The following is a 13,637-nucleotide window of genomic DNA, read 5'->3' as shown; positions in this document are numbered from 1 at the left end:
TTTACTTTACTATAATTTTCCACTTCTCTCATTTACTTAATGAGATAATGAATCATCCTGTCTATTGTTGAAAGTTTTTGGAAAAAATCACAGTTTTCTGATATACTCACATTTTGGTAATTTCGGTGAAAGATTTGGATTTTTACTGTTATACCTGAAAAACATGGCTATTTTTCTTAACTGTGGATGAGCTGAGCATCATATCTTTTATTTGTTTCTTGTACTACTTTTATTATATTGTTATGAGTTATTGTTGGATATTGGTGTTGGACCCTGACCGTTGTCCAAGCTTGTCACTACTTTCAACTTAAGGTTAGGTTTGTTAGTTATTGAGTACATGGGGTCAGTTGTACTCATACTACACTTTTGCACCTTGCGTGCACATTCTGGATGATGATGTTATTGTGTATGGCGGCAGCTAACATTGAAGATGTACCTGCGTTTCGGCCATACCTGCCATCTTATTCTTGGTAGCTTTAGAATTATTAATATATTCATGTATATGTCAAACAGATGATGTATTTATTTCAAACCAATTTTGTAAACTCTAAATCTTAAAAGCTCGTGATTTATACTACCAGTTCTTAGAAATTTTATATAATAGCTCAGTTATTCCATCATTTATTTTCTCAATTAAATCTCATTGGATTAGGATTGTTGTTATTTGGCTTACCTAGCAGGTTGGGTTAGGTGTCAGCACGACTAGTTGGATTTTTGGTTGTGATAAGTTGGTATCATAGCTCTAGGTTCATAGGTTCTACGAGTCATGAGCAAGTGTCTAGTAGAGTCTTGTGGATCGGTATGATGATGTCCATACCTATCTTCGAGAGGCTACAAGGTATTTAGGATAAACTTCCCAACATTCTTTCTTTATCCTGCGATATTGATTCAACTTGAAGCATATCTCTTTGAATTACTTCCACTCACTCGTATGCGTATGTGAGTGCTCGGTATCAGCTGCGCATCGACGACTATTGGATTTCATGGATGAGGTGCGAGATGTGTTTTTTGTATTTTGGTGATGGGCCAGTTTGGAGGACTTGAGGCCAGGTTTAGTGTCAATGTGTAAAAACCCACCACAGTCATCGTAATGACACTTGGTCTCTAAGACTAGGTAAGCCGATTACTATAATAATTTAAGCCAATTTTGTTTGTTTTTTTGAAATAAAGTTTAATACAAGTAGCAAGACAAAAGCGAAAACAGGCATACGTGGCAATAATCATAACAACCTCCCAAGACCGGTAATACAGAGCCACGAACTATAGCTAAATACATGAAATGATCTCAAGGATCAAAATAAAATATTGTTCAAATGATAACTCACAGTACAATTTAAGGAAAAGACTTCAACGGATTGCGATGACCCAGCAGCTCTACCTTGAATCCTTGCGATCAACAAGCTAACTCTGCCCGAGTCCAATATCTCCAACACATTGCTCTGCACAAAAATGTACAGAAGTGTAGTATGAGTACACCACGATCGGTACCCAGTAAGTATCAAGACTAACCTCGATAGAGTAGTGATGAGGTACAGTCAAGACACTCACTAGACTAATAACTTGTGTAGGATAGAAGTATAAAGCCAATAATGGAAAGTAGGAATCAGTAAATGGAAACAAAATAAATATGTGTTATAGTCAGTAAAGCAATAAGAATACCGTGAATGCATCATTAAAACCAAATAAGGAACACAGAGGACAACCAATTAATCAAACTGTTTAACATAAGTTTCACAACGAAATCACAATGTGATATATCATATCATAGTCACAAGTCTCGGGTCTCAACCCACTATCATATACTCACGGCACCTCGTGCTCGCATCTCAAAATCACAACTGCATGGACAACTCACTTACCAAAATCACAATCCGACCGACATAGTCACAGGCTCACAGTCACAATCTGCTATGTATGGTCACAGGCTCACAATCACTATCCGTCTGGCATGATCACAGGATCACAATCACAATTCACCTGGCATGATCACATGCTCACAATCACAATCCGCCTGACATAATGACAAGCTAACAATCACAATCCGCCTGGCATAATCACAGGCTCAATAACAACATGAAAATGGATAATACAAGAATACGTGGGTATGACCAATAAATGTAAAGTTTCGTACTCATGAGCTGGTATAAGTAGCATGTTACAGTATATGCTTGTGCGAGTGTACTATTGCAGCCCAAGTTAACCAATAATGTCAAGGACATTGAATAACTCATCGAAACAACAAGAAAAGTCACACAAAGTGTATAACAAACACAATGAAAATCACACCATCACACGAAATTCACCAACACATTGTCTCCAAACCATCACGCATCATCTCTGACATTTGCCACCTTTTTCTCTCTGATAGCCACCCGTATCACTCCGTATAATAGCCACATGTATCACTCTGCCCTCACAATATCATTAGCCACCCTTATCTCTCCTATAGACACATGTATCACTCTTTATAATAGCCATCTGTATCACTCTGTGTAATAGCCACCCTTATTACTCCGCCCCGACAATAACACAAAGCCACCCATATCACTCCGTACATTCAATAACAGTGAGACGCTACCCCTATGCCCCATACAACAACGGTGAAATGCTACCCTTATACTCCGCATACAGCAACCCAATCACACAATAATTTATATGTACTATCATCACAACAACACAACATAATCAGCTCGTATCACAAGTACCCATAGACTACAACCTTTTCAAAGATTCAACGGTATCAATAATTTCACAATAGATAGCCTACCACTCAACACAATGAAAAAGTAGAAACAGAAAATTGAAAATACAAAAAAAAAAGTTAAAAAAAATTGTGGAGGGTGGGGAGGGGGAGGTGGGTTGGGGGTGGTGCAGAAAAACGAAAAAATTAAAAATTAAAAATACAAAAAAAAAAAAAAAATTGCGCGGGGGGAGTGGGTGGTGCAGAAAAAAATTTCCAAACTATTTTGTGCAACCAAACAATGGAAAATGGGAAAATATTTTCCGTCATACCAAACACACCTTAAAACTTAAATACCTTGATTCTCATTTTTAAACTTAGATACAAAAACTAATGATGTGGTAACTAAGTAAATTTCTAGATAAGTTGGGTTGAGATCGCTTTGTTTTGGGTGAGCTTCATGGGTTGTATTTGGGCTACTTCATGGGTCAGAATGGGCTATAAAAATAATGGGTTAACTTGGGCACAACCCAAATAGACACATGAGCTAAAATATTGTAGCCCAACCCATTAATCTCTTAGCGGGTTGGACGAATTGGATGGGTTTGGGCTCAAATTGTCACCCCTACTACTTCTATCATTAGCTTTCCTTCGGTATATTTACTATAATATTGTTGGTACTTTTACCTACTTTATCATAACTATCATTAAATAGCGCTGACATTTTCGTAATATTTTGTGCGATAACTAAAACTAATACTATATTCTACTTTTACCTATATACAGTAATAAGTATTACATTTTGTTTAGTATTACTAATTACTGTTTTGTTAGTTTTATTGTTTTATATTTTTTTTGTTAGCCTAATTACTAATATTATTATTAATAATATTATCGAACTATTTTTTTTTCCTCCACTAACTATTTCTATTATCTTTAAAATTCTCTTTAGTTTAGTTATTAACTATTAGTTCTACTTTAGAAACTAGTTTTAATCTTCTTTACTTTCAGAATTTTGAGTAGTTTATGACATGCTCTTCTACAAAAGAGTTGGTCAATTACGATTATAAAATTAAAAGATTTTTTCGATTGCGCGGGAACGGAAAAACCTCATCTTATCAAAGCATAGATTGTGAAGAAATGGAGAATCAAAAAGTAGAAGAGCGCAACCCACTGAAAATTCTACCGCCAGTCCACATAGAGGATCAGTTTGATGAAGTGGGGCAATCAAATAGAATCGTAATGGATTATGCTAGACTAGACCACTTCAACTATGAATCTAGTGTCACGAAACCCCCGGGCAAACACTTTGAAATCAGGAACGTCCTGATTCAAACAATTCAACAATCTTGTATGTTCATTAGATATTGATTTTTTGAAACTTGTTAAAACTGCTAAGTATAATGGAGTATCTCGCGAAGCAATCAAGTTAAGGTTATTTTATTTTTCTTTAAAAAGAGACGCCAAGACTTGGTTGTGAAGTTTTCCTCAAGGATCTATTACAACATGGGATCAGATGACTCAAAAACTTTTGAACAAATATTTTCCCCCTGTAAAAACCACAAAGTTAAGACAAGACATATCTAATTTGTTACAGACTAACACTGAGTCAGTATATCAAGCTTGGAAAAGATTAAAGGCAATGTTAAGAAAATATCCACATCATGACATTCTTGAACATATAAACTTGTATATTTTTTATCACGAGTTAAAACCCTCTTTTAGAAATATGATAGATGCAGCTGCGGGAGGTTCTGTAATGGGAAAAACCATAGAGGAAGCATTGTTATTGTTGAAAGAAATTTTTGAGAATGCCATGCAATGACCATATGAGTGTGTAATCATCAAGAAGGCTGCTATAGTAAATTAGGCAAACGCTTTAAATACGCTAACATAACAAATTATTTCTTTGGTACAAAAGTTTGATTCTTTTCAGGTGAATACACAACAACCAAGTAATTATGAGGCTTATGACATGTGTGGAGAAAGACATCATAACCGTGAATCTCAAGCAACCAATCACAATGAAGACAAGGATTTTACATGTTAAGGAAATAATAATCAAACAAATACAGCAAATTGAGAAAAGATCAACAGGGGCACTCCCAAGGTACCGCCTCGTAGTCCCGAATCATAAAAGTAACTCACAATCTTTCCTTATATCACGGCGGGGGCCTTTACATTTAGTTTTTAAAAAATTATTTTTTCCGAAATAGCACTCTGTATTTTAGCCTACCTTATCACAAAATATAGCTTCTAGTAATTCCCTTACTGGCCATGTGTATCAAGCTCACCTTATCTCACCGCATGCGTTTAACACCCACACCTCATACCACTGCATGATTATCAATAATAACAACGGCACGGCAGAAACCTCGTGCAAATAGCAATAACAGCATGGCAAAAACCTCATGCAAACAATAACAACAACATGGCAGAAACCTCGTGCAAGCAACCAAAAAATTAACTCAACAATAACACGAATGTCAAACATAACAACTAATTAAAATGGCATTTCACAACGTATACCTTGCCTCGGTAGAAACCACGGCCTTTGTAACTCAACAACAAGATATTTCAAGGATAGCAATTTCAAGTAAAGAATTCCACAGTTAAATAATAAATACGGAATTAAGGAAGCAAGTAATTCAACTAAACATGTAGTACAAATTTCAAATAAGACATTAGACATGTGAAGTTAGGCTAAACATAATGACTATAACCTGCTAAAGTAACTTAAATAAGGCATGAAAAGGAAACTACATAGCTAAAATTAGAATTTCAATATTTATCCACACTCGTCACATTGCGTACAGGCCTCCACAAATCACAATTATCACAACAATACCAAATCCTAAGGAAAATTTTCCCTACACAAGGTTAGACAAGTCACTTACCTCAAATCACGCTAAATCAATCAACTAGAAGGCCTTTCCCTCGATTTTTCCGACTCTGAAAGGCTCGAATATAGCATAAATAATTTCACATTATAAATATAATTATAGAAAACTAATTTAAATAATGAAATTATGATCTTAGCAAAGAATTAAAAAATCGCCCCAAAAAGTCAACCCGGGCCCGCATCTCGGAACCCGACCAAAATTATAAAATTCGAACACCCATTCGATATCGAGTCCAACCATACAAGAGTTATCCAAATCCGATCTCATTTCGCCATTCAAAACCCAAAGGTTCAACCTAAGGAGTTTCTACCATTTTTTCCAAATTTCAAACTCCAAAACACTAATTAGAAGATGTAATTAATACTAGATTCATGGGAATTAATCAAAAACGATTCAAGAATACTTACCCCAACAATTCCTTTGCACAACCCTCAAAATTTTGTCCCAAACCGAGCTCTCAAAGTCCCAAAATGAATTATGAAGCAAACCCTCGAAAATTCTATTTTCTGCCCAGCGACTTTCGCTTCTGCGGCCTTTGGGTCGCTTCTGCGACGCTGCACATGCGGAAAAAACCATCGCAGGTGTAAACTCCACTTAAGTCCTCAGAATCCTCTTCTGCGGACCGTGGTTCGCACCTGAGAGCCCACTTCAGCGGAGAAAGGGACTGCACATGCGGTCCTTCCCAAAGCCCCTCCTCCAGTTCTGCTTCTGCTGAGGAAATGGCCGCGCCTGCAGAGGCGCACTTGCACCCTGGTGTCCGCACCTGCGAGCCCAGCCCTAGGATCTCCTTTTGCTTCTTCACTTCACCTTCCGCACCCGCGATTCCGTGGGACTTCAGCAATGAAGCTAAGTCCAAAATTAGTTTGAATTCGATCCGAACCATACCCGGGGCCTCCGGGACTCCGTCTGAATATACCAACAAGTTCCAAAACACATAGCGGACCTACTCGAGGCCACAACCTCATCAAACAACACAAATTCTACGAATCGTAATCCAAATTCAAGCCTATGAACTTCCGAATTCCGAAACCCACGCCGATTCATACAAAAACAACTCTGATTGATACCAAATTTTGCACACAAGTCATAAATGACATTACAGACCTATTTCCAACTTCCGAAATCTCTAAACTCACCCGAAATCAAAACCAACCACCCCGGCAAGTTACGTAATCATAATATAATATAGACGGAGCATAAATTAGGGGATCAGGGCTAAAATACTCAAAACGACAGGTCGGGTCATTACCAGATGCAACAAGAACAAGTTCAACCAAAAATTGAACTCAAAGTTCTCCCATCTCATTTAAAATATATTTATATTGAGGAAGAATTATTTCTAGTAATTATTTCATCTTCTCTTACTACAAGACAAGAAGAAAAATTGATCGAAGTATTGAAAGCACACAAAGGAGCCTTGGGGTGGACTGTAAAAGATATCAAAGGCATTAATCCAGTTGTTTGTACGCACAGAAACCTCATGGAGGATAGCTACAAGCCAATAGTACAGCCCCAAAGGAGATTAAATAAAACCGAGACAAACAAGATTACAGATTTGAAATAAGAGCATTACAAAATTTATTCTCACTCTACTATTTTATTCATTGGTTATTATATTAATTGTGATCCGCGAGAATTACAAAATTAATATAAGAATAACATAAAAAAATATATTGAAGGGATAATAATTATTAATTAGAAACCATATTTCAGCACAGTATGAAAATAAATAAAAAATCAAGCAAAGGATGTATTATAATTGAAATAATATTATAAAAATATTTACCATGTTTCATCAACTATCCCAACAAACGAGACTACTCCATTATGGAGTATTTAAATTTCACAACAAAAAAGAATTCTAGAATATTACCAATACTCTTAGAAAATTCAAAAATTTATGAAAAGAAACTGAAATAGTTAAAGAAAGAAGTTAAGACCAAAGTTTAGAGAAAAGCGGTTCTCTTGCTACGTCTCTCCTCATTTTCTCCGATGCCAAATTTGCATTATATTTATAGAAAAGTCTTGTAGGCGTTAAATGCTTAGATGTATCTAAGACTAGGAGCTTGGTCACGTTTGAAGATATGAGCTTGGATATGTCCAAGATAGGAGTTTGGATACGTCTAAGGATGGGGGCTTGAACACGTCGAAACTTCAATTATATGCTCCCATCTTGCCATTCCAGTTCTTGTGTTTGCCATAACAGACTTTCATCGAGCATTCTGTCTTTTCCTTAGGTTATTCATATTTATTTTTCTTCTTCTTCTTTTCTGCAAAAATAGTTAGAAAGAGGCAAAATTTGTATATTATTTAAAATGGGATATTAAAAGTATATATTTTATATTCATCAAACTCACGCCTTCTAGAATCATTCACCAACTAAAATCAGGAAACATTTGTCAGAAGTGGGATTTGAACCCACGCCCTCTCGCGAAGACCAGAACTTGAGTCTGGCGCCTTAGACCACTCGGCCATCCTGACATCATGAAATGCTCAGCTCATGTTCATTTATTAGTACTCACTCCGTTCCAGTTTATGTAAAAGAATGACCCGTTTTAAAATTTGGAAATAATTTGTCTTAAACTTACAATTCTATCCTTAATGAGAAGTGTTTATAACCACACAAATACTTTGAGCCCTTTTGGTTTGTTTAGGACCACAAATTTCAAAAGTCTTATTTTTTTTTAAAACTCTGTGCCTAATCATTTTGGAGTGATATTTAAATGATTTAAGATACGATATTAAAAACATTTTGAGCTCAAGAGAGAATATACAAATCATATTTCGTTTAACAAAAAAGAAGACCACTGGTGCTCGATGCTACGCTATGTATTCCGTTCCTTACAAGTTCTATGATCTATAATGCCCAGAGATGAAGCTTTCTTGTTCGAAAGAACTGCAGTAGAGAAAAAATCGATTTGTATCTGTAAGAAAAGTTGTTTACTGAATCCCATGCACCTTAAGTCTTTAGTTTGGGCTGCTCTCTGCAACCTTTGGTTCACTGAGGTGGTGGTGAAATATCTTATGTACTCAGTAATTTGCTGAAAAAGAGTATGATATAACATTGACTTTTTCAGCTGAGTCAACCACTGCCGTCTACGGTGGTTGCAGCGTTATTTGCCACCATCTGAAACTTCATAGTCCTCGGAAAGTCATCCAATGCTATACTGGAAACGCCAAATTCATCGTCGTCCTAAAAACTATCTTCTTTCTCTTCCTTAATTATTGCATTCTTGATTTTCCGGTACCGGAGAGAGGCACGTCGGTGATGAGGTGGTGGGTTTGTTAGTTTCACCTGCAGAACTGGCTTTTGAGTTCACCGGCTTTTGGCGGGCGATTCCGGCGAGGGAACTCCGGTGAGTAGGCATAGGGTGATTGTGTTCTGAAGTGTAGGTGATATTGAACATGTTAGGGTCGGATCTATTTCGATCCACTTGTTTTCGGGCCAAACAGCCCTTTGAACTGCTACATTTGTAATATCCCCTGTTAATCCACAAGGAAATAAAACCACACTTCAAAAAGCTAGCTCTCTTTTTCTTTAATCTATAAGAACTTTAAGGTTGGTTGATGATATTTCATTGTAGCATAAAATCTCGCATAAGGTATTACATTATTCGGTTGGCCGTATAAAAAAATAATCACAAACATAACCAATATAACGTTTGGTTAACGTATTAACAACATTAAGTTATGCAAATATTTATTATAATTTTATAGATGATAGAATGTGAAATAAGAATATATATCAATAAGACAAAGATTAAACTATTTTAGAGCAAGTAATTCATATATAATATTATTTTTATTATTAAATGTTGCATAAATAATCTCAATATCACAAACCCGCCATAACTATTATGTGAACCAATCAACCCCAAATAATGCTCTTAGCTATTTCATACAAGGAACCTAAAAATGTACAAAAAGAAAGATTAAAAAGGACCAACCTAGGGTATGGGGAGCCTTTGATGGGTTTTTGCCCATATTTTCTCCAAGCCCACTTGTCTAAAGACAAAGCCTCAGCAGGCACTTGGCATACCTTCTTCAGCTTGTTCTTCCTGGAAAAAAATTCAAATAAATGTGTGACGACCAAAATAAATAAATAAACTAATAAATAAGCAGATTGACTTTGTGATATGGGTATATGCCAACTGATAAAGGTCTACTTTTTCCATAAAAGAAATTTAATACTTTCTACATGAAAAATTAAAGGCAGCGCGATGCATAAAGCATTCTGCATTCATGCAGGATCCAAGGAAGGATCGTACCCTAAGGGGTGTGATGTAGACAATTTACCCTAATGTAAGCATTAGTGATTTCTTTCACGACTCTAACCCGTGACTTATAGGCAGAGGCGGATTCACGCTTAATGAAGCGGTGTCACACGACACCACTTTGTCGAAATGTTTTACTAAATATATGTATTAATACTGTGAGAAAACATATAAGTAGGAAAAATTGATATCACTTGACATAATTGTCTCTTGGTGTGTTGACTGTGTGCTTTATTTTGTTCTAAGAGGTTAGAGTGTCAAACCTTAACACATTTTCTAACCTAAAACTCAACAAAATCAGTAGACTAAGACTATTTCTTGTTTAAAAGTATGATAATTAAAGTTATTATTTTCGTTCTTCTATAAATTTCGACATCGGTTACAAAAATTTCTGCGTACGCCCTTGGTTATTGGTCAGGAAGACAACTATTGTTGCTACAACACTTCCCTTATAAGAAAAACTATAAATAGAAAATTAAAATTTACCTTTTTTGGATTCTTGGACTCATCTGAGTATGTGAAGTACGACGGGACGCACTAGTTTTACTAGTTGTGAAATGCTTGGGCTGAATTAGTCCTGTAATAAGCTGATGATTGTGTAGTTTTTGCTGCTGTTTTAGTGTTTGATTATGGGGTGATAGATCTTGCAATCCTCCAATAACAAAAGGCTTGTAAAGATTATGCAACTCTTGAACAACATTTGTGGTGTCAAATTTTGGCTCAAAATAATCTTGAAAACAAATAAAGTTGTCAACTTGGTGAATATTTGTAGAGCTAGAAATAGTGGTAATGGTACTACTGCTGCTAGAGGTGGTGGTGGTGGTGGCAACGGCGGCGGTGCAGCCTCTGACCACCGCGTGTAGATCCCAATCTGCTTCCATATTCTCTCTACTTGGCCCTTTTTTTTGCCTTGACTTTGTTTGAGAGAGGACAGTTATAGAAAAAGACAAGCTTTGACTTTTGGAGAGATGAAAAGAGACTTTGAGGGAGAGACAAATAAGTGGAATACTACTACTCCGTGCTTATTTATAGACACAAAGTGAGTTTTGGCCTTTTTTTTTCTTTTCTAAATTTGCATTAAAAAGTCCACTTTTGAGGGTAAAAATTTCCAATTAAAGACGATTTTATAACTACATTTCGAACTCAAAATATCTGATTAAGGGTAAATAAATATTTACCATTGAACGCTAGTCGCTACTAGTCTACAATCCTATTTGTTTAAAAAAATCTTTCATATAGTAATTTGGTGTCCTATGTTATTTTATATTGGTATTTTAAGTACATTCATAATAATATAAATTGAGAAGTTATCTCGTGAATTTGCTACAAAATTTACTTCCTATTTAAATAGTTTTGAATGCATTGGCCATTGAATGTTTAAGTACACCATATTTCCCTTTTATTTTCAATTTTGTAGATAGAATTTAGAGTTTTAATTGGCTTTATAAAATACTAATCAGGAGTAGTTTCTCTTGTTCAATTTTTATGTTTTATCATCAAGATACTTTCATTGTCAATACTCAATAGTATTAGTACATATTTGTATCACTATTTATTTAATGTGAATAACTTTAATACAAAAGTTAATCATAATACTAATTAAAAATACCCAAAAATGAGGAGGTTATTTTTTGCTTTTTCACCCGGTAATCTTATCTCCTTTGGGACTCCGACTAATTCGAATTCACGTTGCATAAGAACAATTAAAAGGAAAGTACTCTCTACTAGAATTTTTTGGTCTATTCTTATTTCTAAGGGCTCAAACTCAAAATCTAGAGAAAGTGCTCCATACCGGTATTTCTTTGTTTATTCTTAGGGCTCGAACTCAAAGATTCGGGGTAAATAAATGTTATACATTCCACTACAATTTTGGGTAGGTAGTTAGAACTTAGGAGGTTGTTAATTAGAGAACAAAATAGGCATTGTTTGAGCAATTGACTTGGGAAAATGTCAAAAACAGTGGGTCCCACGGCTCAAAGGAGATGCGTGATTCATTAGCTCAGCTTTGAAAAGGTCCACTCCACGCTGTCTCTAATCGTCACTCGTGAGTGAGTTTTTTCTTTTTTTCCTCTTTTTTTTATTAGAGAAATTGGGCAGGTGGCACTTGCCGACAAAAAAAGAGCACACATTTTTTGAAGAAATAAAAATTTACACACAAATCCTTTTAGTTTCAACTCGTAACAAATGGGTACCTCTTTTACAATTAACAATATTTCCCCCCTTCTTTATTGTTTTGTTTCATGCAAATTTACAGTTCAATTCTAAGGAAAATTTTCAAATATACTCTCGAGTTTCGTAAAAGTAGGTTTTCCTCGTAGGCGGAGCCAGAATTTGAAGGTAATGGGTTCCAATCTTATCATTGAACCTTAGCTCATTGTAGTTAATGAGTTCACAATTAAATATTTTTACATATTTAATGGATTTTCTAATACAAATACAAGGTTTAAGCAAATGCTACTGGGTTCGTCCGAACCCGCAACTACTATACTACCTCCGCCCCTAGTTTTCCCTCATTCCATTCGTCCACCCTCTTCACGAACTTGTACAATCGAGGCTCCATTCGTCCACCCTCTTCACGAACTTGTACAATCGAGGCGGATATAGGATTTCTACAAGACGGATTTAGGATTTCTAGTACATGAGTGCACTGCTAAAAAAAATGAGGAAAAAATGTATGTAGTGGGATTTGATCCCTATACCTCTTGGATAATAACTCAACATTCAACCAAGTGCACCATTCAATCTTTTAGAACATGGGTGTCAACAATTAATATTATATTAATTTCAAAAAATATGTATATAAAATATCTAATTTTACGGAGAGACCATAAATTCACGTGCCCCATAATTAAGCCTAATCCGCCCCTGCAATCAATGCTACAAACATAGCCAACTCTATTATTAAAGAAATAAAGAAAGGAACGACAATTTGGCACCAAATATTCGGAGATGTAGAAAGAACAGTTGTGAGAAGTGGGAAAACCATAAATAAAAAAAATAATTATTCGTGGAGGTTTATACAAAAAGACCTCTTGATGTTGGCAACCGAATCATAATTACCGGTACCTAGAACGTGGAATGAACATTATTCCTGTCCTTCGTTAAAAGATTGCATTAAAAATAACTGTTATCAAACGGATCACATATATGTAGGATTGCGGGAGGTGTTCATAACACGCAGCGAAAGACAATAATAATCATAGGAAGATCTTTTCGTGTTTAAAATTTATTTACATGTCAAAGATATGATCTAAGGCGTACTTTGTGAAGAGAGTCTCGTTTCAAAAATTCTTCGATAGTGCGAAGACTCTATGCATATCCACACCAAGACCGATCTTTACTATCAACTCTTTGGTCAATGAAAATCACGAACAAATTGAACGAAAAATTTTGTGTTGAAATTTTCTCAAAAATCTCAACTCTGTGAGTACCTAATTTTTGTACTGTTTTAACACCTCCTAAATTCATTAGTGTTTTGTTGCTTTAATTATATTTCCCAATTTTTGTGTCTTTGATTGCATATTTTCTATCATAAAAATACCAAACAATAGTTCTTTCTTTATTTGTGCATTTTAGGAATTAAATAACTATTCAATTGGTGAATTAATCTAGTTAATTGATCATTTGAATAAGTTACTTAATTAATTTATTTGCTTGTGTAAATTTAGTTTAATAAGTAGGATTAAGAAAGACATTGGGCCAAATTTGAAAGAGAAAGTGGCCAAAAGTGCAAGATAAGGGGCTGCCCTTGAAAGGGTCCGAAACGACGTAGTTTTGCCT

At 35.4% G+C, this 13,637-nt stretch overlaps 1 protein-coding gene and 2 non-coding genes across 3 annotated transcripts; all 3 read right to left on the bottom strand.

The window, feature by feature from the left end:
* Positions 1-4,244: 4,244 nt before the first annotated feature.
* On the bottom strand, positions 4,245-4,351 carry LOC142168450 (small nucleolar RNA R71). The gene has a single exon (XR_012698312.1). It is a non-coding gene; the product is annotated as a small nucleolar RNA R71 (small nucleolar RNA).
* A 3,629-nt stretch (positions 4,352-7,980) lies between these two features.
* On the bottom strand, positions 7,981-8,064 carry TRNAL-CAA (transfer RNA leucine (anticodon CAA)). The gene has a single exon. It is a non-coding gene; the product is annotated as a tRNA-Leu (tRNA).
* A 260-nt stretch (positions 8,065-8,324) lies between these two features.
* LOC107771296 (WRKY transcription factor 22) lies at positions 8,325-10,837 on the bottom strand. Its single transcript, XM_016590637.2, has 3 exons — positions 10,344-10,837; positions 9,531-9,641; positions 8,325-9,066 (listed from the first exon to the last, which is right to left on the bottom strand). Exons 1-3 carry the CDS (start codon positions 10,736-10,738, stop codon positions 8,802-8,804), a joined length of 771 nt encoding a protein of 256 aa, XP_016446123.1. The 5' UTR covers positions 10,739-10,837; the 3' UTR covers positions 8,325-8,801.
* Between the last annotated feature and the right edge of the window lie 2,800 nt (positions 10,838-13,637).

Source organism: Nicotiana tabacum, chromosome 13, assembly GCF_000715075.1.
Source record: "Nicotiana tabacum cultivar K326 chromosome 13, ASM71507v2, whole genome shotgun sequence".
In the NCBI taxonomy this organism is placed as follows: domain Eukaryota; kingdom Viridiplantae; phylum Streptophyta; class Magnoliopsida; order Solanales; family Solanaceae; genus Nicotiana; species Nicotiana tabacum.
Note: the sequence above shows the minus strand (reverse complement) of the source record. Positions and strands in the feature narration are given on the sequence as shown.

What these genes read in the sequence shown, in the direction of transcription:
- LOC107771296 (XM_016590637.2), bottom strand. Translation starts at nt 10,738, where the DNA reads ATGGAAGCAGATTGGGATCTACACGCGGTGGTCAGAGGCTGCACCGCC. An exon ending in AGTCCAAGAATCCAAAAAAG is followed by an intron (nt 9,642 to 10,343) that starts GTAAATTTTAAT and finishes ATTTTTTTCCAG; the next exon opens with GAAGAACAAGCTGAAGAAGG. An exon ending in AAAGGCTCCCCATACCCTAG is followed by an intron (nt 9,067 to 9,530) that starts GTTGGTCCTTTT and finishes GTGGATTAACAG; the next exon opens with GGGATATTACAAATGTAGCA.